The sequence below is a fragment of the Saimiri boliviensis genome, chromosome 3 (assembly GCF_048565385.1).
Source record: "Saimiri boliviensis isolate mSaiBol1 chromosome 3, mSaiBol1.pri, whole genome shotgun sequence".
Taxonomy (NCBI): domain Eukaryota; kingdom Metazoa; phylum Chordata; class Mammalia; order Primates; family Cebidae; genus Saimiri; species Saimiri boliviensis.
This window is the reverse complement of record NC_133451.1, coordinates 75,979,832-76,003,787: the sequence shown is the minus strand read 5'-3', so window position 1 is coordinate 76,003,787 and position 23,956 is coordinate 75,979,832. Positions and strand designations below refer to the sequence as shown.

Here is a 23,956-nt window from a genome sequence, read left to right as displayed (position 1 = left end):
TCTCATGAGGCAGGGGAAGAGAGCATGTTATTTTGACCTGACTAAAGGGTCAAGCCCAAAGTATTTCCAATACTTTTAGGTTTGTAATATATTGGCTCCCTCAGCCAGAAGCTGAAGTCTGGTGATAGAGAGTGCCTTAGTAGTTGGGAATCAGGTCAGTCCTCCATGGTAATGCACACACGGTGACTCACCAGACATTTATGAACTGTAGTGTTATGGAGTCATATCTCACATGGAGAGGTAGGTTGTAAAGTCATCATTCAAGGTAAAAATAGAAAATCACTTACAGTCAATTATCCTTGATCCTTTTTACAGTTAAACCCTAGATGAAAAAGTTGGCTTGCATTTATATATTGTATGAAAAACATCTGTCAGTAAACAGAATTGCACTCCACACAATGAGAATTCAAAATATGGGATTATTTCTCCTGCCTCACAGTGTCCCTGGGACATGCTTCTTGAGTAGAATTCAAACAAAATTGAACTCACTATATATTTTTTCTTTTCTTTTACTGCCTATTTAATCGCAGAATGAACTCACAATTTTAATTACTATATTCTTGTTTCCTCCCTCCCTCATCAACTGACGATCGTTGAATCCACATAAGTTAAATGTCTGTGACACACTAACACTGCATACCTGGGATTTGAGACTGGGCCTGGCCCGACCCTAAATATTTGACAATTGGAATTGCTATGTTAGGTGTCAGCCTGATTTTCTCTTCTCCTCTGCTAGAAACTTTGGTTTCCCATAAGAAGTAGTGATTTCTGGGAGACTTATGCTGAGTCCGCAAATCCGTATATTCTTACAGAAAAGACCGTATGAGGTTGTTACATTATTTGCTGGGCCTATTCTCATTTATATGCACAGTGTGGCCCCAGAAATTACAGTTTCTCCAGGTTCTATCACTATACCGAATGAATTAGAATCTGCGGTTTAACAAGATCCACAGCTGATTCGGATTCACAGCTTTGAACAATACCAAAATAGACACATTAGGTGAATATGTTAGAAAGTGCTGTCCCCTCAGTGATATATATTTCTGAGCTTTATTAGTCAAATAGTAGAAAAACAATGCATGCAAACAATTAGGGAAACATTGTTATTTTAAATACAAAAGGATACAATTTTCTCTTTAAAAAGATACAGCATAGGCCTGGTGCAGTAGCTCATGCCTGTAATTCCAGCACTTTGGGAGGCCGAAGCTGGCGGATGACCTGAGGTCAGGAGTTTGAGACCAGTCTGGCCAACATGGTGAAACCCTATCTCTACTAAAAATATAAAAATTAGCTGGGTGTGGTGGGGAGCACCTATAATTCCAGCTACTTGGGAGGTTGAAACAGGAGAATCGCTTGAACCCTGGAGGCAGAGGTTGTAGTGAGCCAAGATCACACCACTGTACTCTAGCCTGGGGAACAAAGAGCAAAACTCTGACTCAAAAAAAAAAAAATAAAAGATAGCACAGTAAGAAAATAATGATGTTTAAGAGTTAATTGGATCTAACAACTTAAATGAATTCACTCGGTCAAACAAACTGGTTACTTTCTTAATAAGACATTTCACAGGACTTGGTTAAAAACTAAGTTTTGTGGCTGGGCACGGTGGCTCACGCCTATAATCCCAGCACTCTGGGAGGCCGAGGCGAGTGGTTCACCTGAGGACGGGAGTTTGAGACCAGCCTGATCAACATGGAGAAACACCATCTCTACTGAAAAAAAATACAAAATTAGCCAAGCATGGTGGCGCATGCCCGTAATCCCAGCTACTCGGGAGGCTGAGGCAGGAGAATTGCTTGAACCTGCGAGGCGGAGGTTGTGGTGAGCCAAGATCGTGCCATTGCACTCCAGCCTGGGCAACACGAGTGAAACTCCGTCTCAAAAAAAAAAAAGAATAGGAAAAAAATAAGTTTTGTTCTCTTATAAAATTAATTTACACTTTTTGGGGATTAATGAAGGAAGAAGAAACAATTATAAAATCAGTAGACTTTAAAATGTCTTCGGTAGTACTGTTAAGTAATTTTTACATTTTATCTACAGAAAACCTGTCTATCCAAGACCAGGCACCTGTGTTGGAAGGTGAATTGGTTGTAAAATATACCTTTGGAAATCTTTGAATGATTGAACACAATTAATGAGTAGACATTAAAAATAATGCATGTCAACCTCAAAGATGATGATACTCTAAATCTGATCAGGATCATCTTTTTATTTGGCTTCATAATTGAATTAAATTTTGGAACTGATTGAATTTATGTGATTTGACAAGTAGCTTTGTTATCAAGGCTGTTTTATATAGACATAAAGAAAAAACTATGCCAAGACTGTCTTAAGCCACTGGTAAGACTAGAAAGTGCAAATATTTGAATGATTAAATAATTGATGGAGAACCAGAAATTTAAGAATTTGTTAATCAGAAAGCAGCATATCATTTAATATTTTGTGGTTAACTCTTAACTGTTTTGAGCCATACCTGACTTTCTGTCTCCTAGAAAATGTATAAGAAGTTAATTCTGTTTTTATTTTATTTTATTTTTTTTAGACAGAATCTTGCACTGTCGTCCAGGCTGAAGTGCAGTGACACAATCTTGGTTCACTGCAATCTCCGTCTCCCAGGTTCAAGCAGTTCTCCTGCCTCAGCTTCCTGAGTAGCTGGGACTACAGGCGTGTACCACCACATCCAGCTAATTTTTATATTTTTAGTAGAGACAGGGTTTCACCATGTTGGCCAGGCTGGTCTCAAACTCCTGACCTCAAGTGATCCACCTGCCTTGGCCTCCCAAAGTGTTGGGATTACAGGAATGAGCCACTGCACCTGGCCTGACTTCTCTTTTAAAATCAAGACAAGTAAATGCTGGTGGTTAGGCAAAAATCTGTATTTTTTAAAGTTTCTGTGACTTTTGTTTGCTAAACAGTTTTCTTATGACTTAATATTATGTATATCAGTTAAACAAGTACAAATTAAAATATTGAAAAAATGTTTATTGGAAAGGTAATTTTTTGTCTTTACACATGTACATAAACAAAAATTTCTTTAGCAAGTATTTCTTATAGAGGTTATCAAAACTCACATTTAGTGAAATGTAAAAGAATTAATTGTGATTTAGAAATTATTCTGTCTTGGCTGAGCACAGTGGCTCATGCCTGTAATCCCAACACTTTGGGAGGCCAAGGTGGGTGGATCACCTGAAGTTGGGAGTTCAAGACCAGCCTGGCCAACATGGTGAAACCCCATCTCTACTAAAAATATAAAAATTCGCCGGGTGTGATGGTGCACGCCTGTAGTTCCAGCTACTCAGTAGGCTGAAGCAGGAGAATTGCTTGAACCCAGGAGGCGGAGGTTGCAGTGAGCCAAGTTCTTGCCACTGCACTCCAGCCTGGGAGACAGAGCTAGACTCCGTTTCAAAATATATATATTGTCTTATTTCCAGCATATTGTATTCCTTTTTTCTTTAAAGATACTGGCATTAAAGTGCTTAAGTTGTGCTACTGTTGTTCATTTTTTCACTTCGAAATAACATGGTTTTTTGGTTGGTTTGTTCGTATGTGTGTGTTTTTTAAGAGGAGATTTACTATAGTTGGTAGTATTTTAATTTTATAATTTCTATCAGCCTGGGAATTTTTTTATGGTATTAAAAATCTTAGCACAGATATTTGCTTACCCTTTTTTACTTTGCTTATAAGTAATTCCCAAGGCAAAAATGATTTTAAAAATTACTAGTGCTACGTAATTGGAGTCTGTTTTTTTTCTTAACGTATTTTTACCATGTTTAGAATAGATGATTTGCTTATGTTGAATTGCCCTCTTGGCAAATAGGAGATTGCTAATTTTATTCTTTTTTTTAATATATGTTGAATATATCAGAAGTCTTTTTTTTTTTTTTTAGCAGAGTTTGTATTTTCATTATTAGGAGAGAATAGTAAACTGATCTTTGAAGGTTATATACACCAGTGTAAATAAAAACTTCACCATCCTAAATTTAGCACAGCTCTTTCACTTTAAATGGAAACAGTGTCAAGATATCTTGCCTACCAAGTGAAGACCTTGTTCCTATTAAGAGGTGTGAGAGTGAGAATCCAGGGCTACATGGTGATCCCCACACTCGGCTGGTAAAACCTTTGTGGCAGTTATCTCAGGGTTAAGGCAAAATTTTGAAGTATTAGGTGATGGATTCAGTTTTATTTTTTTCCTTTCAGGATTCTGAAGGAAAACGTTCTCTCTTATCTGTTATAGGTCCTCAGAATGGTTGGAATGACCCTCCAGCTTTGAACAGAGTACCCAAGAAGAAAAAGGTACTAGAAAAAGATGTCCATCCAATGACCTACAGATGTCACAATGACCTACACCATGTAGCCACTTGAAACACACTATACTTCACTGATCCTTTTAAAGGCGAAACTGACTGAGTGTTATATTTAAAGTGTATTTCAACACGCATCTTCTAATTTATGGAGGGAAGGAAAGGAAATAGAAAACAGTATCATCAAAACCTTGTTCTGATGATGGTGATATAAATTAAAGCCCTTTTAGAAGGCATCTAGATATAAATTCCCCATAGGCTTCTTCAAAAAGTAGGAAATTTCAGGCTTCAGGGTTGCTTTTTTTTTTTTTTTTTTTTTTTTTTAGGAGTTACTTTGGTCTTTGGGTTCTACTAGTCATCATGAATTTGGCAATTAAATTTTGGACTTTTTCTGTCACATATAGTATAAATGAAGTCGCCTTGTAGCTGAGCATTGTTCAGATCTCAGTAACTCTTAAGAGCTGTTAGAGTACAAAATCAGACGCTTTTTTTCTACCCATGCCATTTTCAACTTTTAAAAAATTTCCTAGTGACCGTCCCCAAATATACTAATGAGAGGCCATAATATGAAATTAGGAGACATTAAATGAGGAAAGAATCCCAAAAGTTGGGTTAGTATTAATCAGAATCTTAATTTAGTACTTTTAGTGTGATAGGATTGCCAAATAATGTCTACTTAGGTATTACATTCTGATCATACTAAACACATGTGCACACACACGCACATACATACTTGGCACCTCTGATTCCAGTATTGCTACATATAGTTCTCCAGACCTGATACCCTCTTTCAAAAATGCCATGGTTTTAACTCCCTTTTATTGGGGGTAAGTATAGGAGGGCAAAGGGAGACAAAGAAGTTCCAGGTTTGAGCTCTCTACCCCTCTTAGCCAAATCAGCTGTGTTTTTTTTTTTCCTTTTGAGACAGAGTCTTGCTCTGTCACCAGGCTGGAGTGCCGTGGCACGATCTCAGCTCACTGCAACCTCCACTTCCAAGGTTCAAGCGATTCTCCTGCCTCAGCCTCCCAAATAGCTGGGACTACAGATGCATGCCACCACACCCAGCTAATTTTTGTATTTTTAGTAGAGACGGGGTTTCACCATGTTGACCAGGATGGTCTTGATCTCTTGACCTTATGATTTGCCTGCCTCGGCCTCCCAAAGTGCTGGGATTACATGTGTGAGCCTGGCCAATCAGCTCTATTTTTATATTTTACTCTTTTTATTCTGCATAAAATTTCATTTGAAAAAGTATTCTACTATTAAAAAATTAGTGTAGCCATAATATATCCTAACTCCCTTATTTTAAGCTGAGGAAATGTTGCTATCCTTTTTATTCTTACTCTTGGTGTCTTTTATTTCCATCTTTTAACAGATGCCTGAAAACTTCATGCCTCCTGTCCCCATCACATCACCAATCATGAACCCGCTGGGTGACCCTCAGTCACAGATGCTGCAGCAACAGCCTTCAGCTCCAGTACCACTGTCAAGCCAGTCTTCATTCCCACAGCCACATCTTCCAGGTGGCCAGCCCTTCCATGGCATACAGCAACCTCTTGGTCAAACAGGCATGCCACCATCTTTTTCAAAGCCCAATATTGAAGGTGCCCCAGGGGCTCCTATTGGAAATACCTTCCAGGTAACAGTAAATCTGTAGAAGCAGAATGGGAAGATGGCTGTGTTTCAGTATATTTTCTTTACTATGTTAACTTTTATGATTACATGATTATTACTAAATATCTAGATAATCTAAACAAAAAATAGTAACTTTTGTTTTAAGATTGATCATATATGTGTATTATTTTTCAACTACATGGCCATATACAAACTTCTCTAGAAGAAGGTTATACATTTGAGAGTGTTTGTTTACTATAAGTTGGCTTAGTCAATAGCCATAATTTAAAGTCAGATGAATCATCTCTGCATTTGAGTTTGCTAAGCAAAAGCTGTTTCCAAAGATTTTTCTCTTTAAAATAGAAAATAAAAATGTAGTGAGTTATATATTTTTATGTATATGTAGAAAAGCTACTAATACATCTTTATCTTCAGATAAACATTTTACTCACACACAGACAGCCAGTTGGCAAAGTCCTGCATGTCGAAAAATCTAACACATTTCTGTATAACACACTTAGACATAGAGTTAAGTATTTTGATCTGTTCATGAAAACTAAAGAGCTTAGACCAAAGTTCAATATAAAAAGATGAAACAAACTCCTGCCCAAGTAAAAAACTAGTTCTACTGTCTGTTTCTGTCTTTGACTCATTGAAGTTGAATTTATAAAGATTATATATCTTGTCACAAGAGTATGTGTTACTGTTTAGAGATGATATGTCTAAGGAATTTTTAAACATTAAAAGTTGCATTATAAAAACATTCTGACAAAGATGAGAAGACATGGTTCTTTCTGAAAAAATAAAAATTAAATTACAGAGCTTTGTTTTAAAAAAAATGATTACAAGCCTATGTTATTTTGGGAAGCTCCTCAGCCACTTTTCTTTGTTTAGACCTAGGTTCTCATGCTGTACTCACCTAGACCTGAACCTTAGTTACCATCAAAAGAGAGAGATACACAGTGTTCCACTGTTCAGCCAGGCCATATACCCAGCTGCCTGCCTACTTCGCTGTCTTGGAGGCACTTCAACCTCAGCATGTCCAAAACCTAATTCATACTTCCTCCAGTGAAACTTAGTAATCTTTCATTGTTTCCTATTTTTAGTGAGTGGCACCATAATCTTTTCTGTGGAATCCAGGCAAAAACCTGGAGATCATCTTTATACACTTTTCCCTTTAACTTCTGTTTTAAATCTGTCTTCCCAAATCTTGTTGATATTACTCCGGAATATTTTTTGGATCCTTTCTTCTCCACATTTCTACTCTGGTCCATACTACCTTCATCTCTAATCTTCATCAGTGCAGGAATTGGTCTGCCTAATCCTAATTGGTCTGCTCATAGCTACTTTGATCCATCTCTAATATGGCCTTTTTTCCTCTTTGCCTAAAACATTACATCTTCCCATGGCTCTCAGGATGAAGACCAAAACATTCAGCATTGTCTGGAAGGTCTCAGCTCATACTCGTTGTTCTCTCTCTGCTCCAGCTATATTGGCCTTCTTTTAGCTCCCTTGTACCATGATCCTTCTTTTGTACAAGTTATTCCTTTTGTCTGGGATGCTCTTTTTTTCTCACTTAACTGTTCAACTCCTTTTTGTCCTTCCAGTAAAATTTCCTGAAGAGAGCCTTCCCTTCCCTTCAGTCAAATCCCAGTTATAGCATCTTTTGGTTCCACTAAGTGTTAACGTACTACACGTGCTATCTTACATACATTATATGATGTTTTTAAACTGTGCCTCTTCCATTAGCCTGTAAACTCCCTGAGAGCTGAGGTCATTTCTGTATTGGCTCACCAGTAGTACATAGCCAGTGCCTGTACATAGTTGCCTAATATTTTTTGAATGAGTGAAAGAATAAACTAATAAAACTTAAACATTTCTTCTTTGTTCTTTCATCTGTATACTCAGCAGCATCGGATGTCTTCTCTTCTTTGGCTTAATCTTGCAGTTTTGATCACAGCCCAGTTAACAACCTCTAAGGGTAAAACAAAGAATAGAAGAATGCCAGGATACATGAAATTGAGCCAACAAGCAGAGCAAGCACCATTCTAATCAGCCAAGTGTGTTTTCCAATGCCTTGTTTTTATTCTGCCAGCACGTATTTATTTTCCATAAGTTACATACAATTTTGACCAAGATATGTTACCTAATCAATCAACTACTTTGTATCCAGTCCTGCATATGAAAATCCAAACTTTAGGAGAAGCTTCTACACTTTGTACTAGATACCTGGTTTTTATTTTTACTTATCCTAAGTGATTTCACACATTACATTTTAATTTGATTTTGAATAGGTCTGTCTACAAGGCTGTTGTTTCTGTTTATCACATAAATTCAGGATTGTATATATAAGGTACCTTCTGGTCATTTCTGATCATTTTTTGATGTGTTTCTTCCAGCATGTGCAGTCTTTGCCAACAGAAAAAATTACCAAGAAACCTATTCCAGATGAGCACCTCATTCTAAAGACCACATTTGAGGATCTTATTCAGCGCTGCCTTTCTTCAGCCACAGACCCTGTATGTATACGTATTTTTTTAAATCATATTTTGCTTAATTAAAAGAATCCTTGGGCAGGCGTGGCAGTTCATGCCTGTAATCCCAGCACTTTGGGAGGCTGAAGCAGGAGAATCACTTGAAGCCCTGGAGTTCAAAACCATCCTGGCCAATATAGCAAAACCCTCTCTCTACTAAAAGTACAAAAAATTAGCCAGGTGTGGTAGAGTACACCTGTAGTCCCGGCTACTTGGGAGGCTGAGGCAGAAGAATTGCTTAAATCCGGAAGGCAGAGGTTATAATAAGCCAAGATCATGCCACTGCACTCCAACCTGGATGATGGAGAGATTTCATCTCAAAATAAATAAATAAAATAAAATAATCCTTTATGGAGTTCTTCTATAATTATTGCTTAAAGTCCTACAAAGTATATTTCTAAAAAGTTTGTACAAAAGTAATAAAGCTAGCACTTATATAGTTTGCATTATATATAGAAATATATTTTTTAAATATATAAATGTACTTAATCTTCACAATAACCCATGGCAGATAGATTTGTCATTTTTATTTTACAGTTGAGAAAATTAAGGCAAAGAGCAGTTAAGTAACACTTAAGGTCAGAGCCAGCATTCAAACCCAGACAGTCTGGCTCCAGAATTCATGCTCTCAACCGTCAAGCTATACTGCATCTCATCAACAAAACTGTATTTGGCACATAAATAGAACATAATGGTGCTATGCACGAACTCACATTTGGGATTTCCTTCGAGCTTATATTGAAACTGTTAAAAGTAGATAGATACCTTCTAAAGCTTTGCAGAGATATTAAAGATAGTTAAATGTTTTAGGTATCATAGGCATATTTATATTTAAAGCAACTGAGTTTACTTAGTTTACTTAGGATACCCATGTATTGCAATGACAAAAGTTCTACAAAGCCAGTCTTAAGTGAAATTTCATTTTCTACCAGCACATATTGAATATATTTATTTAATCATCGGCTACTTGTCTGCATGAAAAAACAACTTCTTATTGTTCATCAGACACTGAGTATTAATATGTGCAGTCTTCTGCTGATCAGTGGCTTTGTGGAAAGCCATTCTCTGTACTGAAAGTGTCAGGAAAGCAGTTAACATAAACCTTAGTGCCTGACATTCTGGGAGCAATGGAAAGACCAAGGTGGAAACAAGAGAGTGGACAAGCTGATAACCAGATGCATCCTAGCCCCTATGCATACTCCTAAATAGACAGGCCATAGTCATTCAAACATGGAAGCATCTGAATAAGAATGACAAAATGCCAATTCTTCAGGCGTGAGTCAGTATAGAGAGGTTGGGAAGACACATAATACATGGCCCAACTCAATACATTTTTTTAATTTACCCTTCTCTTGGTCATGATACTCTCTTCCTCCTGGATACCCAGGAGCTCTGGGTAGGAGAGAACCACAAAAAACAAAATGTTCCTGTAATTCCTGTAATTAGTTGGGGAAGAAGTTCTAATAACCTGCCCGGCTGCCCACGCCCCCTTGGGGTAGAGCTCCTATTTGTAGATAGATAAGGTTAACTTTGAGCAAGGATTATAAGGATTCCTTTCCACAAAAGTTTATTTTAGTCAATAGTTGTATTAGTTTTTATAGCATGGATTTATCATATTTTCACTTCATGTCTAAACAGCGCACAATTGCCACACCACTTGATATGTAGCATTCTTGATGGCCTGTCTCTTTCTTTCTCTTCTTGAAGCACACTGGTATTCCTTCCTTGAACACACCAAGAGCACTTCAGCATCAGGGACTTTATACTTGCTGCTCCTTCTGCGTGGAACTCTTCCTCCACATGTCTGCATTGTTTGTTTCCTCCCAAGTTCAAGGCCTCTGGTCAAATGTCACATTAGCCATCAGGGACTTTCTTTACTACCCACAATTCCCAACATGTTTAGCCCCCTTCCCCCTATTAACTTTTCTTCATAGCAGTTATCACCATCTGACATGCAATATATTGTTCATTTAGTATTTTTTCTCACCTGCTGGGATATGAGCTGCATGACATACAAAACTTTGTCCGTGGTATAGCACATAGTAAGCAGTCAATAAATATTGAACTAACATAAGTCTGTGATGTAATGTAGATCATTAAGTTACTCATGTTGTAATTTTAAAACTGTTAGTTTTAGTTTTAGAATAGTTTCGTTGACTATACTTACAGTACTACAGTAGAGAGGGGAAAAAAGGCTTAATAATGTGTTTCACTACTTCCCTCAGTAATCTTTAGTTGCCAAAAGATAGCTTCCTTTTTTTCTTGATGCTTTAAAGGCTTAGAGAAAGGCAGGATTAAACAAATGTAACTAAGTGTTCAAGTAGTATTTTTGAAAGGTTAAAACAAGGTTCCACAGTTCACCTATATGTTTGCCTTCTAGTGCCCATAATCTTCAATAACTGTACTTAGCCCTTCTTTTCTGTGCTACACTGACCCACTGCTGCCTCCTGATGCTTGTGAATATAGTGCAAGCAAACATGCATGTATACCTTATCAAGTGAGTGTGTAGTTCCCATGAAATCCAATCAGTATTCCGTTTCATACACTGGAAGGAAGTCTCATCCTCTCCTCATCCCACTCTCCTCCCACCACCACCCTTGATAGATGATGGATCTCTGTTCACTGTTCAAGTTTCTTAGTTGTAGGTGTCTCCATTTCTTTATAAAATGAAGCCATTCAACATCTTTTTTTTTTTTTTTTTTTTTTTTTTTTTTGAGACGGAGTTTCGCTCTTGTTACCCAGGCTGGAGTGCAATGGCGCGATCTCGGCTCACCGCAACCTCCGCCTCCTGGGTTCAGGCAATTCTCCTGCCTCAGCCTCCCGAGTAGCTGGGATTACAGGCACGCACCACCGTGCCCAGCTAATTTTTTGTATTTTTAGTAGAGACGGGGTTTCACCATGTTGACCAGGATGGTCTCGATCTCTCGACCTTGTGATCCACCCGCCTCGGCCTCCCAAAGTGCTGGGATTACAGGCTTGAGCCACCGCGCCCGGCCCAATTCAACATCTTAAGTATAAGGTTTAGTGCAATGAAATAGGGCAAGTTCTTACAATAAAAGTTAATGTTCCAGTATAACATCTGCTTTTTCTTTCCTGCAGCAAACCAGGAGGAAGCTAGATGATGCCAGCAAACGTTTGGAGTTTCTGTATGATAAACTTAGGGAACAGACAGTAAGTTTTGGAGGAAAAGGATTTATGATAACCATTTATTCCTAGTTACTAGTAAAACAGGTGTCTTATCAGCACTCCCGTTTAGTATGCTTGGGGCAAAGTTGTCATGACAGTTAGAGAATGGGCTTTGCTGTGTCTGAATCATAAATACTGCTCATTGGGGATAAGGGGATATGGCTGTGTGTGTAGGTGTGAGTTTGAGTGTGTGGGGTGAGAGATAAATTTTAACCTTTCTTGTAACAGAGTATATATACAAACTGGCCTGTGTTGACCATAAGGTAACTGACCTTCTGCTGTTCCTTTAATATGGCCCAGTATTAAGAAATCAAAGAGTAGGCAGATACTCTGTTTTCCAGGGACTAAATCTATAATCTTTCTCATAGTCTAAGACTCTTGATCCTTTTATTTTAGGATAGCCATTATACAAAAGCAAAGCAAAATGTAGCCACAAGATGAACAGGGTAATATACTGCAACCATGAAGATAGCCAGGAAAAAGGAGTCAGCTCACTGTGTTTGTTCTCTTATTCCCATCTCACCATTTCCTCTCTAAAATTGTCTTGTTTTATAAATGAAAGCACTAGGAGAGGAAAAAAGAAGTGGGACTTTCTTTTTATTGTTCCCATTTCAGCATTCCTGTATCCCATTCCCCACACCCAGTTCATCAGATGAAAATAACCACTTTTCCAATAAGAATCAAACTAAAGAAAATTGATGTAACAGTGGAAGTAATGTGGTCCTTGGACCAATCCAAAGTAAAGTCTTTTCGCTGGGCACAGTGGGACACACCTGTAATCCCAGCTGCTTAGGAGGCTGATATGGGAGGATCACTGGAGCCCAAGAGTTTGAGACCAGCCTGGGCAACATAGCAAGACCCCATCTCCCCCCAAAAAAAGATACAATTAGCAAATACATCTAGATGAATGTATATTAAAACTTTTAAAAATGAGATCAAAATAGGCCAGGCGTGGTGGTTCACACCTGTAATCCCAGCACTTTGGGAGGCTGAGATGGGCAGATCACCTGAAGTCAGGAGTTTGAGTCCAGCCTGGCCAACAGGTGAAACTGTGTCTCTACTAAAAATACAAAAATTAGCTGGGCATGGTGGTGCACACCTGTAGACCCAGCTACTCAGGAGGCCGGAGAATCGCTTGAACTTGGGAGGCAGAGGTTTCAATGAGCCGAGATCATGCCACTGCACTCCAGCCCAGGTGACAGAGCAAGACTTCATTTCAAAAAATAAAATAAATCAAAATAAAATCTTCTGTAAAGTATGGACACCTATGCCAAGTAATGACATAGCAAAAAATTACAGGTTTTATAGTTTTAAGAGATGACTCGATTATAAAAAGCAGTTAAGGTTAGTAAATTTGGGCCCTTATTTTGAAATATTATGATTGAGAATCTTTAATCTCCTTTATGTGCATAGGAGACTTTTTTAAAGGTCTGAGGCTCTCTTAAGTGGAGAGAGACATTAGCATTTTAGTTTGGAAAGGAAATCGGGCTGCTTTTCTATAAGAAAATACGTGGCTTATACGTGTATAATTCATAGATAACTTCTTTGTGTAAATCATTTTGTCATGGTTCTACCTGATAACTATTGCTTGGTTCAAGAAACGATTACTAGAAATGTTAAATGATTTATACATTTTTATAATGTTTGTTTCAAATTCTGCTTACATATCTGGGTTTAATGTTTGTGGAGGATCTCATGGGAAATTCTCTCTTAATTTAATTCTTTCTCTTGGTTCTATCTTTGTTTCAGCTTTCACCAACAATCACCAGTGGTTTACACAACATTGCAAGGAGCATTGAAACTCGAAACTACTCAGAAGGATTGACCATGCATACCCACATAGTTAGCACCAGCAACTTCAGTGAGACCTCTGCTTTCATGCCCGTTCTCAAAGTTGTTCTCACCCAGGCCAATAAGCTGGGTGTCTAAAAAGACAGCTTCTCTTCCACTCAATATTGCCATTTTTCCAAAGAAACATGTTAAAGAAAAAAAAATTGTAAGACATGGACCAGTCCTCGTTAGCATGTTTCGTAGCAGCCAGTCAAGAGCATTTACACTATTTCTGCAGATATACTTAACCTTAGAACTGCTCAGAACCCTGGTGCTTTATTTTTGTTTTAATCTTTTGTTGCCAGTGATGATTTTCCTATTCTGCAAATAGTGTATTTCCTGGATTACACATAGTATGGTTTCCGGAAGTATTCTGATAAATGTGTTTTCTAAAACCTCAATATACTTTTTAGAAAAGGAGCATCTGGTTATACATAAAGCAGAGCTAAAACTAAATTTCTTTCATGTCCTCCCTACTTCCTCCATGTCAATCAGATTAAAGTGTGTAATCCTACTTTATGTCTAGATAGTCTTTTTTTAAATAGCTCCTTACAATTTAGTTTATGTTTTGTGTCTTAGGCTTCACTCTATTCCTGAGTAAATAACTACATCTGCAAGCTGCTGCATGGGTTTTAACAGATGCTAATAAAATGGGCTCCCTGGCTTTGAGTATCTAGAAAAGACTGGACGTTTTTATTCTGTAGAATGCATTGAGCTTTTTCTATTTGTAAATGTTTTAAATATTCTGTTTGAGTTTTAAAACTAAATTATGTTCATTTTATAGCTAGAAATTTTTTCACCTATCTTTGTTTAAATTATCTATAGCTTTGAGGTTTAAGTTCAGAAAGAAAACTTTAATTTCAGTCAGCCTCCTGAATCAAAGCCACACATTTTGTACCCAGTTTTCCTGTCAAGTGATTTTATTATCATTTGTCTTAAGAATAGTGTGGTAAACAACAACAACAACAAAAATGGTCCCTGAAGAATCTGGAGATTATAATTTTCATAGTTTATGCAATATTCCTTAAAAGGGTTAAAAAGCTAGAAAATAAACACTGTGGAATAAGTTATGTCAATTTTCTTCAGCCTGAGTGAAATAGTTTTGCAAGAACCTCTTAATTCTATTTGCCAAGATTCCCTACTCAATAAATAAATGCTACATTTAAAAAATTATCTAGGCTGGGTGCAGGGGCTCATACCTGTAATCCCAGCACTTTGGGAGGAGAGGCAAGAGGATCACTTGAGCCCAGGAGTTCAAGACTATACTGGGCAACATAGTGATACCATGTCTCTACTAAAAATGAAAAAAATTAGCCCGATGTGGTGGTGCTTGCCTGTGGTCCCAGCTACTTGGGAGGCCAAGGCAGGAGGTTCCTTTGTGCTGCAGAGGTCAAGGCTGCAGTAAACTGATTGTGTCACTTCACTCCAGCCTGGGTGAAGAGACCCTGTCTCAAAAAAGAAAAAAAAAACAAAACTCAGTTTTATAGCCCAGAATAGTTTTGTGACTTAAAAAAAGGGTATTTTAATAGCATGTACATATGTGAAAGTCTCAGGAATGGACTATCTAGACTTATAAATGTACATATCATCACCTAGCTCATTAGTTTACTATACGTTTGATAATGTGAGTCAGTTCCACTACTCATTGAAGTGACAACTTGACACTCTGGATTTGACCCGGAACTGTAGTATCAGCCCACCCAAGACTCCATCTGCAGAGTGGTCTGGCTTCAAGTTTTTTTGTTTTGTTTTGTTTTTTTGAGATGGAGTCTTGTTCTGTTACCCAGTCTGGAGTGCAATGTCGCGATCTCAGCTCACTGCAACCTCCACCTCCTGGGTTCAAGCAGTTATCCTGCCTCAGCCTCCTGAATAGTTGAAACTACAGATGCGTGCCACCATGCCTAATTTTTTGTATTTTTAGAGACAGGGTTTCACTGTGTTAGCCAGGATGGTCTTGAGTTCCTGTCCTTGTGATCCACCCACCTCAGCCTCCCAAAACGTTGGGATTACAGGCATGAGCCACTGCACTCAGCCTCAAGTATTTTTTTTTAATTAATCGCTCGTATAGTTAGAATTTGTTTTGTGGTTGCATGTTTATCCTGACATGACAGTGGCATATTCGGCATCATTCTACCAAAAAAATAAATAAATAAATAACTAGTTTCCAAAAGATGAGAAATAAGATTAGGCAGTGGAGCCCTAGCCAACCCCAAAGATGTATGTAAGAGTATGAGTGTATTAAACTACTTGCCACTGGTAGAGCATCTCTTCTCTCCTTTTTCAGTACGTTTTGGTATTTTTTTTTCTACTTGCAACTATTTCTCTATGTGGCTTATAATCTTAGAAAAGTTTCATATAAATGAAGTAAGATGAGCCAAACCCAAATTGCTTTTGTCTCTGAAGTATGAAGATAAAAGGCAATTAGAGAAAGAAAGTAGTTTTTCTTCAGAGAAAAACAACTTTTAAGAAGTTTTCTTTTTTTAAAAATGGAGAAAAATGTCAATTTGATTTTGTAAATAATTCTATCTTTAATGTTTTCAACATGGATGACATTACAGTATATGCCTGCACAAGTCAGGAACCTCTGTTGAAGGCTATTCTTCCATAAAGGTATCGTAGCTCATACAACTCGTTGTGACATTTTGGAAAGTTAGAGCTGTATTTTCTTCCCTTGTCATTACTTCATATATAGTGACCAGTCATGCTTTCTGAGTCCTAGGTCTGTTCAATTTACTTTTTATGTTTTGTGCTTTTTTAAAGAACCTACTTAATTTTAAAACAAGGGAGGGAATGTGAGGTAAGCAAGTGGGTGAGGCCAGGTGTTGGCCAGGAAATGTACCAGAGTCTGGCCCTCTTCTCCCTTTATACCAGCCTTAGGGTTTGGTGAGATGGATGTACCCTTAGGCTGCTCTTGAGAATAAGTGTAATCAGAGATACAGTCAATGAAGGTAGTTATTCATTTAAACAGTGTGGGGCAGGAAAAAGTTGGTGACAGAACTGCTCTATATCCAACTTTTGAGAGTCCAGCGAGCCTATGTATTCTTTGGATTCAGAAAATTTTCACGTATCTTGGAGGATAGGAAGATGTCATGGGATCCCTGGCGATCAGATGTGCTTCAATGGCTCATGCCTGTATCACAACACTTTGTGAGGCCAAGGCAGGAGGATCACTTGAGCCCAGGAGTTCAAGACCAGTTTGTGCAACATAGTGAAACCGCATCACTAGAAAATGATTTTTGTTTTTCATTAGCCAGGCGTGGTGGCACATGCCTATAGTTCCAGCTACTCAGGAGGCTGAGGGAGAGGATCCCTTGCGCTTAGGAGGTGGAGGCTGCAGTGAGCTGTGATCACACCACTGTACTCCAGCCTGGGCGACAGAGACGCTCTCTCAAGAACAGTGGGGATGGGGGAGGGATGATGACTGGTTAGCACATTTTTGATAACCAGTTAACTCCTGGCCATATTTGGATTCACCTAAGAATGACTGTGAAGCCATTTGTTGACTCCTGTGCCACAGGGAGTTGCACACATGACAATTTGGAATTGTCATGAAGTTTCAGCCAATAGTGTATGCACATGTACACACACACACACACACTCCCCCCCACCCCTTTGGTTCTTCCATTGCCGTGGTAGCAGCATCCCCAAGTGTAACCTCTGATTAATCTGCAGGGATATTCATCACATGCTGAAGATGTCAGCATCTTCAAATAATTGTATAAATAAGCATAAGAGGGACTGTGCACAGACACGTAACTATTTGATCTATGGATAAATGTCCCAAATCTTTTAAACAAATGTAGATTACAGAGAAAAAGCAAATTCGCTTTCCACTTTTTTTTTTTTTTTTTTTGAGACGGAGTTTTGCTCTTGTTACCCAGGCTGGAGTGCAATGGCACAATCACGGCTCACCGCAACCTCCGCCTCCTGAGTTCAGGCAATTCTCCTGCCTCAGCCTCCTGAGTAGCTGGGATTACAGGCACACGCCACCATGCCCAGCTAATTTTTTTTTTTTGTATTTTTAGTAGAAACAGGGTTTCACCTTGTTGACCAAGATGGTCTCGATCTCTTGACCTTGTGATCCACCCGCCTCGGCCTCCCAAAGTGCTGGGACTACAGGCTTGAGCCACCGCGCCCGGCCGCTTTCCACTTTTTCTGGTACATTGTTTGATCAGTTTTAACAGGCCTTTCCTGGTAGGTACTGCTGCTGGTTGAAAAGATCTGACATTCACGAGCTGGGCACTGAATCATGTATTTGGATCTCAATCTTCACATCAGCTCAGGGCGCTAAATAATTACATTTGCCAAGCACAGCTCGTAAGCAGTGGAAAATGGATTCCAATCCAGGTCTCAGCCTAGTGAGCCCATCTTTTTCCCACAGAACAGGGTTTCCCCAAAGTAAGGAACACTGCTACTGTATAACAAAAACCTGAGTTTTGATTTTGATTTTGCTCCCCTGCCCCACCTCCCCATTAGTCTGCAGAGACCTGGCTTCTTCCATAAAAGCGGAATATAGACATTATAATGGGTACATTAATTAAGCATGTTGTGTTGACATCTTTTCAAGCAGGTTCTCTTTATGTGGTGAGATGTAGGCTTTGTCAGCACAAAGCCTACATCTCCACTACTTGTGATATACAAAGGGAAGAGAGACCCTCTCACAATGTCTATATATTGTTCATAAAGACAACTGGCTTCATTTAGGTCTCATGCCCACTATCTGATCAAGGTCTGTACCAGGGAGGTGGAGTGCCAGAACTGGCTGGTCCGGGTAGTGTACCCACCCTAGTATGAGCCCAGCGATTTTAAGCCCTATCAGTATCACATGGAGTGATTCCTCAAGAAAGGGTGCAGTGTAGAGAAAAAGGGAGAAAATAGGACTGAACAACCACATAACCTCCTTGTAGATCACACCAGGGAAGAGTTACAGAACCAGGGTTCTAGACTGGAGGGGAGCCTTGGGTGGTAGCAATCAAAAGCTACTAGGGAGCTCACTTAGATCCTCACTGCTGGAAATAGTGTCTCCATGACACCTGGGAGTCAAGGAGGTGGGTGCCAGTGCCTTCTCTGCCATGTACTGTTAGCCAAATCATATCACCACCTTCTGCCTCTGTTTCCCAAACTGTAACGTGAGGGAGTAGGACTAGATTTCTAACTTCACTTCCAGCTGTGAAAGTCTATGATACATCTGCCCTTTCCACAGTGTGTCTATTACCTACAAGTCTTCAGAAGGGATTAAAAAATGTTGGTAAGCACCAAAGCTTTTAAGAAAGAGGAGAGAAACAGGGCTGTTTCTATTTGGATAACTTTTTTCCTCTTGTAGAGTTAATCTGATTTCTATTCTGGAGGAAAATCAATTCTCCACTTCCCTTGGTTGGAAATTAATGGCCAAGCATTAAAGAGATAGTTTGTAATTTGAGGACTTGGGATAAACATTTGCTTGGCCTTGAAGTCATCAAGTAATGACTTCTCATTAAGGATATGTATTTCTTTGAAATTAACCTTTCTGCACACCTGTTCCCCACATCAAGCATAGGCTACATTTGAGTGATTGCTTAGGATACTCACACTGAACCAGTTTTCTGGTGCTGCAAATCTGGGTCACCCTTTTGACATTCCTGAACTCTGTTTACAAATTCCCCCTCCCAGCTAGAGAACAACAGGGGTGTTTGCCTTTTAAGAGCAGCCTGTGGTAATTGACACAGCAGGAAGAGAAAGAGGTCATTGAAACAGAAAGAATAACAGCAGCTAATGCAGAGAAATAAATAAGAACTTCTCTGCATTTATCTGCCCTTGGAAACCAAAATAACTATCCTAAAAGAAAATGGGGTGGGTGTTTATGGGGGAAGGGGAACTGGAGAGCTGGAAGAGTTTGTGGGTGAAAACTTTATTAATGCTGTCTTCTGTCATAATAATAGGGAATGTTAATTTTTATTTCAGAGACCTGAGCTTTGGGAGCAGCGCGCGCGCGCGCGAGAGAGAGAGAGAGAGAGAGGAGAGGAGTTTGGTTAGGTTTATAGACCTCGTTTCTAGCCAGGTGCAGTGATTCGTGCTTGTAATCCCAACACTTTGGGAGGCCTAGGCAGAAGGATCGCTTGAGCCCAGGAGTTCAAGACCACCTTAGGCAATATAGTGAGACCCCCGTCTCTACAAAAAACATTCTTTTTAATTAGCTAGGTGTGGTAACACACGTCTATAGTCCCAGCTACTGAGGAGACTGAGGTGGGAGGATCGCTTGAGCTCAGGAGACTGAGGCTGTAGTGAGCTATGATCGCAACACTGGACTTCAGGCTGGTCAAAGGTGGATGGGGTGTGGGTATTAACGAATGTCGACATGTCATGACTGGGTCTTAAAAGAGAATGATTTCGTGACTTCCAGAACATTTATTAGAGTTTGTAATACATACCTCTTTTAGTGATTATTTGATTAATGTCTGCCTTCCCTACTAAACTGAATTCCCTGATCATAAAGCCATAAACTCCTCTGTCTATGGAGCGGGGCTCAGTGCTTCTAGAGGAGGCTTGATAAATATATATTGAGTGAAAGAATGTTAATAGATTGAAACTCAAGATTGTTTGGAAAGATACAAAGGGCATATTGCTGGCCAAAAAGATAGATTTGGGTAGGTTTCAGTATGTCAGTGGGTTTTTCATAAAGTAGACCTTCTTAACTATCTTACGAATCATGAACTAACAGCCTTCAAATCTGGCCATCTCCAGAGCCCAGTTTTCTGCTGCCAAATTGCAGCACTTAAAGAGTCACTGGGAAATGTGGGAAGGGTCTTAAGCAATAAGGCTGGTGTCTTTGTTAAAGGAAAACCCTTCACCCTTTTTCTTATTTAAAGCAACCAAGGATTCATTTTAGAGGACCAGGTCTCCCATCATCCACTGCTGTATAAATTCTCAATGGGGAATTTTTCCAATCCATTTAATACAGAAAGGGGGGCACCAACCCTCCTGGAACTGGAGGAAGCAGAGAAGACTAACTTTCTTCTAAGCCATGATGTTGCTGTTTCTCAAAACCAATTTTCCTGTAAGCTTGGAGGCTAACTTTCCAACTTTATGCTCCTCTGGAATCATTCTAATATAAAGCCTATGAGTGATTTGCTCACACTGGGAGCACAGATTGTTTAAACTTGGAAGTTTTTCTCCATGCTCCTCAGCCAAGAGGCAACCTCCTTCCCCTTTAAATTCAGAAGAACCACAGAGCCGATTCCTTTTTTGTGCCAAGGAGTTGCCTCTAATGATTAACTCTGAAAAACCAAAGCAGATGATTTTTTTCAGTTCCCTTCAAAGCATGCCAATCCTGGCCCTGCTGGAATTCCTTCCTTCACGGTCCAAATCCCTTAGGCCTGCCCAGGTATGCCTCTCCTCACAGTCTGGGACCCCCAGGAGCATCCTGGCTTTCTGGCCAGGCAAGTTTTTATAACTGCATTCAGTCCATCCCTCTAGAATGATTAAAAAAAATAATAAAATACATGGTTCACACTTACTAGGTACACCAAACTCTACAGAGTTCTATTCCTGTGAAATGTATGGTATTATCTCCATTTTGAACATAAAAATACTGATGTTGAGATTATTAGGTAGTTTGCATGGAGAGGATTACCAGCATAGATCTGTCTTACTTCCCATAGTATATAGGATGAAACTGAAGATCTGAAAGAGACTCACGTCCCCAAATCACACATACTCAGACCAGCCGATTCAGAGTGGGAGGACCAGACTTCCAGCCCAGGTCTTTTTTTAATTGTTGGTTTTAAATTTTTGTGGGGACATAGTATACATGTTTATGGGGTACATGAGATATTTTGATACAGGCATGCAATCCGTAATAATCACATCAGGGCAAATGGGATATCCATTATTTCAAGCATTTATTATTCTTTGTGTTACAAACAATCCAGTTATACTCCTTTAGTTATTTTTAAATGTACAATAAATTATTGTTGATTGTAGTCACCTTGCTGTGCAATCAAATAATATATTTTATTCATTCTAACTGTATTTTTGTACTCATTAACCATCCCCACTTCTCCCCTGCCGCACTGTCCTTCCTAACCACCCTTCCCTTCCCTGGTAACCATTGTCCTCCTCTCTATATGCATGAGTTCAGTCGTTTTAATTTTTAGCTCCCACAAATACATGAGAACATGTAAAGTTTGTCTTTCTGTGCCTGGCATATTTCATTTAACAAAATGACCTCAAGTTCCATTCCTGTTGCAATTGACAGGATCCCATTCTTTTTATGGCTTGTGAACAGTGCTACAATAAACACAGGAATGCAGATATCTTCCATATACTTATTTCCTTTCTTTTGGGTATGTACCTAACAATGATACCCAATAAATCATATAAACATATTTATGATTTTATATTATTTTAAATATAAAATTAAATATAATTTAATATAAATTTATATATAATTTATATAAACATACTTATCTAATATAAATATATATAATAAATATAGAAACATATACTATAAATATTTATATACAATAAATATTTCTGGAATATTCTACAAATGAATTGGTGAATAAACCTTGAATGCAATGCTTCAACCACTTCACATTTTTAATTAAACTATTAATTTTAAAGTAGCTATTGATTAATATACCGTTGTAAGAAATCAGAGAGAAGTTATACCTTTTGCTCGGAGTCCTCAATTATATTATTAATAATTTCCATTTCCACCAGCAGCGTATGAGGGTTCTCTTTTCTCCATATCCTTTATGTGGTGAGAAAGATAACCCCCGTCAGCACAAAGCCTACATCTCCACTACTTGTGATATACAAAGGGAAGAGAGACCCTCTCACAATATCTATATATTGTTCATAAAGACAACTGGCTTCATTTGGGTCTCATGCCCACTATCTGATCAAGGTTTGTACCAGGGAGGTGCAGTGCCAGAACTGGCTGGTCTGGATAGTACACCCACCCTAGTGTGAGCCCAGCGATTTTAAGCCCTACCAGGACCTCCATATCCGCACCAGTATTCGTTATTGCCTGTCTTTTGGATAAAAGCCATTTTAGGCTGGGCACGGTGGCTCAAGCCTGTAATCCCAGCACTTTGGGAGGCCGAGGGGGGTGGATCACGAGGTCAAGAGATTGAGACCGTCCTGGTCAACATGGTGAAACCCCGTCTCTACTAAAAATACAAAAAATTATCTAGGCATGGTGGCACATGCCTGTAATCCCAGCTACTCAGGAGGCTGAGGCAGGAGAATTGCCTGAACCCGGGAGGCGGAGGTTGCGGTGAGCCGAGATCGCGCCATTGCACTCCATCCTGGGTAACAAGAGCGAAACTCCGTCTCAAAAAAAAAAAAAAAGAAAAAAAAAGCCATTTTAATTGGGGTGAAGTAATATGTCATTGTAGCTTTGATTTGCATTTCACTGATGATCAGTGATGTGGAGCATTTTATCATCTACGTGTTGGTCATTTGTATGTCTTCTTTTGAGAAATGTCTGTTCAGATCTTTTGCCCATTTTAAAATCAGGTGTTAGATTTTTTCCTGTAGAGTTGTTTTAGATTCTTATATATTCTGGTTATTAATCACTTGCCAGATGGATAGTTTGCAAATATTTTCTCCCATTCTGTGGGTTGCATATTCACTTTATTGACTGTTTCCTATGTTATGCAGAAGCTTTTTAACTTGATGGGATCCCATTTCTCCACTTTTGCTTTGGTTGCCTGTGCTTGTTAGGTAGTACTCAAGAAATCTTGTTGGGAATGGTGGCTCATACCTATAATCCCAGCAGTTTAAGAGGCTGGGATTTTATGCAGATCACCTAAGAGGTCAGGAGTTTGAGACCAGCCTGGCCAACATGGTGAAACCCTATCTCTACTAAATAAACAAAATTAGCCAGGTGTGGTGGTGCATGGCTGTAATCTCAGCTACTTGGGAGACTGCGGCAGGAGAATCACTTGAACCTAGAAGGCAGAGGTTGCAGTGAGCTGAGATTGTGCCATTACACTCCAGCCTGGGTGACAAGAGTGAAACTCTGTCTTATTTAAAAAAAAAAAAAAAAAAAAAAGGCAGCATTGCCCAGTCCAATATACTGGAAAGTTTCCCAGTGTTTTCTTATAGTACTTTGGTAGTCTGAGGTCTTAGATTTAAGTCTGTAATCCATTTTGATTTTTTGTGAAGTGTGAGATAGGGGTCTAGTTTCTTTCTTCTGCATATAGATATCTACTTTTCCTGGCACCATTTATTGAAGAGACTGTCCTTTACCCAATGTACGCTTTTGGCACCTTTGTCTAAAATGAGTTCACTGCAGATGTATAGATTTGTTTCTAGGTTCTCTATTCTGTTCCATTGGACTATATGTCGGTTTTTATGACAGTACCATGCTGTGTTGGTTACTACAGCTCTGTAGTATAATTTAAGTCAGGTAATGTGATTCCTCAGTTTTGTTCTTTTTGCTCAGGATAGCTTTAGCAATTCTGTGCCTTTTGTGGTTTCATATACATTTTAGGACTGTCCTTTCTA

The 23,956-nt window shown here is 38.9% G+C and overlaps 1 protein-coding gene across 28 annotated transcripts in view; it reads left to right on the top strand.

The window, feature by feature from the left end:
- The window catches only part of SEC31A (SEC31 homolog A, COPII coat complex component), an 80,810-nt gene extending 66,834 nt beyond the window's left edge, over window positions 1-13,976 (top strand). For 20 of the 28 annotated variants that reach the window (XM_003923961.3, XM_074396368.1, XM_010334744.3 and 17 more), the window contains 5 exons: window positions 4,232-4,290; window positions 5,674-5,937; window positions 8,312-8,431; window positions 11,546-11,617; window positions 13,382-13,976. In XM_003923961.3, the coding sequence (XP_003924010.1) occupies window positions 4,232-4,290; window positions 5,674-5,937; window positions 8,312-8,431; window positions 11,546-11,617; window positions 13,382-13,561 (695 nt within the window). In that variant the 3' untranslated portion in view covers window positions 13,562-13,976. Of the gene's footprint in view, window positions 1-2,037; window positions 2,077-4,231; window positions 4,291-5,673; window positions 5,938-8,311; window positions 8,432-11,545; window positions 11,618-13,381 lie in introns of all 28 variants that reach the window. The other 8 variants (XM_010334743.3, XM_010334741.3, XM_010334739.3 and 5 more) reach the window with 1 other exon arrangement.
- The last annotated feature ends 9,980 nt before the right edge of the window (window positions 13,977-23,956 follow it).